The 3,028-nt window shown below is 41.7% G+C and overlaps 1 protein-coding gene across 1 annotated transcript; it reads right to left on the bottom strand.

The window, feature by feature from the left end:
• Positions 1-1,915: 1,915 nt before the first annotated feature.
• On the bottom strand, positions 1,916-2,770 carry LOC149148116 (uncharacterized). Its single transcript, XM_089442073.1, has one exon. It carries the CDS (start codon positions 2,768-2,770, stop codon positions 1,916-1,918), a length of 855 nt encoding a protein of 284 aa, XP_089298199.1.
• Positions 2,771-3,028: the final 258 nt, after the last annotated feature.

Genomic DNA, 3,028 nt, shown 5'->3' with positions numbered 1-3,028 from the left:
GTGAGGTTGCTCTCTATTCCTTCTCTACACATTTCACGCAGATCTTGGTTGTTTATGAGCTTTTCCCTTTGCTGCCATGCTTCGTTCCAGAATTTCGCTACCTGTCCCCCTCTGATTTCCCAGAAGATATGCTTATCTATTAAATCCCTGTTTTGAGTGGTCAGATTCCAGATATCTGAGCCTCGGGGCATCTCTTGCTTCCTAAGGATTTCCTCCGGAGTGCGCGGCATATGGTATTTGGATGTCCAAATTTCTTTCCAGAGGTCTGACCCCCCTGTATCCATCTCCATCTTAGTTTGGCCGCGAGCACCTGATTTAGGACCCATGGGTCCCTTAGGTCAAGGCCCCCTTTCTCTTTTGGTTGGGTGAGGCTGTTCCAGGCGCACAGGGCCCATTTCCTTTGCTGCTTTGGGCCTCCCCACAAGAATTTTCTGTATATCTCTACTAGTTTATTACATATTCCCTTCGGAGCAGCCATCACAGATAAAGAATAAATCGGGATTGCTTGGATGGTGGCTTTCAAAAGCACTACCCGAGCAGCCAGATTTAGAGCACGAAAGGTCCAATTGTCCAGCCTTTTTGAAATCTTCTCCAAGATATGCTTCCAGTTCCCTAGTTTTCTTGAGGAAGAGTCTAACATTGTTCCTAAGTATTTGGTAGGGAGATCTCCTTTCCTGTAGCCTAGTACCCGAGTTAGATGCTTTTTAATCGGCTCCACTGTATTGAAAAAGAAAGTTCTGGATTTCTCTTTGTTAATCTCCATCCCTGCTCCCTCCATGAATATTTCAAGAATTTTCTTTATCCTTTTTACTTCTTTCAACGTAGCTCTGCAGTAGATCATTATGTCATCAACGAATTTTTGGTGTGTAATAGTTGTTTGGTTTCCCCATAATTTGAGGCCTTGAATTTTCCCATCTCCTAATTCTTTTTTAAACAATCTGCCTAATCCTTCTGCAGCAATTATAAAGAGGAAGGGGGATAGGGGATCCCCTTGTCGGAGACCTCTAGAAGCATTGAAAGTTGAGGTTGGCGCCCCGTTCAGGAGAATAGAGAAATTTGGTGTGGAGACCATACTCAGGACCCAGTTAACCCATCTATCGCTGAAACCAAAAGCTTTGAGAGTCGTTTCTAAATATCTCCAGCTAAGCCTATCATAGGCTTTTGAGAGGTCGAGTTTGATGAGCATACCTCTCTCTTTTTTCGTTTTTAGAGTGTGAATTACTTCCTGTCCAACTATTAACCCATCCAAGATCTGCCTCCCTTCAACAAAACCAGTTTGCTCTGGAGAGATGATGCTCGGAAGGATCGATTTCAATCTCTGCGCTATAACTGAGGCGATAATTTTGTATATGACATTGCATAGGGCTATAGGACGGAAGCCTTCCGCCTGCTCCGCCTGGTTTGTTTTAGGAATAAGGGTCAGTAGGGTTGCGTTTACTCCGGGCCATATCTTTTGATTGATTCTGGTCTCCTCTACCACTTCCACCACTTCTTCAGCTAAAAAGTGCCACCCTGCTTGAAAAAACTCCACAGTGAACCCATCCGGGCCAGGAGCTTTGTTCTTTTTCATGTTTTTGACTATATCTTCCACTTCTGCCTTTGTTATTTTTCTCATTAGGGCCAGGTTTTGGTCTCTTGAAACTATATTTGGTATTTCCCTTTTTATCTGGGATATGGCTTCTGTTCTGTCTATTTGTGGTTCTCTCAGAATATTCTTAAAATGATTTACCAATTCTTTCTCTATATCTTCATGTTGGATAAGTCTGTCCCCTTCTTGATTTCTTAGAGAGAATATTCTGTTCCTCTGTCTATGTTGGACCATTGCCTTATGGAAGAATTTGGTATTCCTCTCTCCCTCCCTTAGCCATTGGACTCTTGATTTCTGCTTCCATAAAATTTCTTCTTGTTTTCTTCTTTATTCAAGCTGGGATAATATCACGCCTTCTTCTCTTGATCTCTCTCCTTGTATGCCTTCTAGGATGTCTGATTGTTGCAGTTCTTCCATTTTTTGTTCTAACATGATCTTTTCTTCCATTATGTTGCCAAATTCTTCTTTATTCCATTTCTTTAGCTTGTTCTTCACTTCCTTCAGCTTGAGTTGGAAAGTATGGGTCCTGTTCTTTCCTCTTATCGTGCTATTTTTCCACCATCCCTCTAATTTTTCTGTCAGACCTTCATGCCTTAGCCAGAAAGCTTCGAATCTGAAAGGCTTATTGTTTGGTCTTTGTTTGAGATCGATTTCTAGTTTGATCGGCCAATGATCAGAACTTGCTACCGGAAGAATAGTTGCTTCAATAAAAACATCCTTCATCATTACTTGTTCTGAGATTAAGAATCTATCCAGGCGGGAAGCTATTTGATTCTCCCCACCCCTTCTGTTGTTCCAAGTGTGCATTCCATTATTGGTTTGTATGTCAATCAACTTTTGTTCTCTTATCATATCTCCAAATTGCTCTCCTTCCTTATCCAATCTCCTGATTCCTCCTCTTTTTTCTCCTGATTCTTTGATTAGATTGAAATCCCCTCCTATGATCCATTGCTTGCCTGGGATTAGGCATCTTAGTGCCTTTAAATTTTGAAGAAAATTTTCCTTTTCATTTGGTATGTGGGGTCCATAGACACCTGTTATGAAGACCTCCTCTTTCGTTCCTATAATATTTGCTTTGCCTGTTAGGATTCGGGGGAAGCTCATCCAGTTACTGAACCGAACTTCCTCAGGGTTCCATAGGATGACCAGACCACCTGCGCTCCCGGTGGCATCTTGTCCCATTATTTCATATCTACTCTTATTTCTATTCAGAATTTCCTGCATCTTCTCAGAACTTATTTTTGTCTCCTGTAATATCATTATACTTGGTTTTTCTTTTTTCATTCTCTCCTTCAAATATCGTTGTTTGCCCCTACTGTTGAGGCCTCTTATGTTCCAGGTTGTAATTATCATCTTAACACTTTTGTGGGGGAAAGGAATATCTCCGAGAGGGGGATTACTCTACCAGAGCTGACAAGTCCTTCTCCCACCTCTTGTATT

The sequence above is a fragment of the Pinus tabuliformis genome, chromosome 9 (assembly GCF_031772625.1).
Source record: "Pinus tabuliformis cultivar Carrire ecotype Pingquan chromosome 9, CPIR1, whole genome shotgun sequence".
NCBI classification, from domain to species: domain Eukaryota; kingdom Viridiplantae; phylum Streptophyta; class Pinopsida; order Pinales; family Pinaceae; genus Pinus; species Pinus tabuliformis.
Note: the sequence above shows the minus strand (reverse complement) of the source record. Positions and strands in the feature narration are given on the sequence as shown.

Excerpts from the sequence above, each read along its gene's own strand:
- LOC149148116 (XM_089442073.1), bottom strand. The coding sequence starts at position 2,770 with ATGGGACAAGATGCCACCGGGAGCGCAGGTGGTCTGGTCATCCTATGG.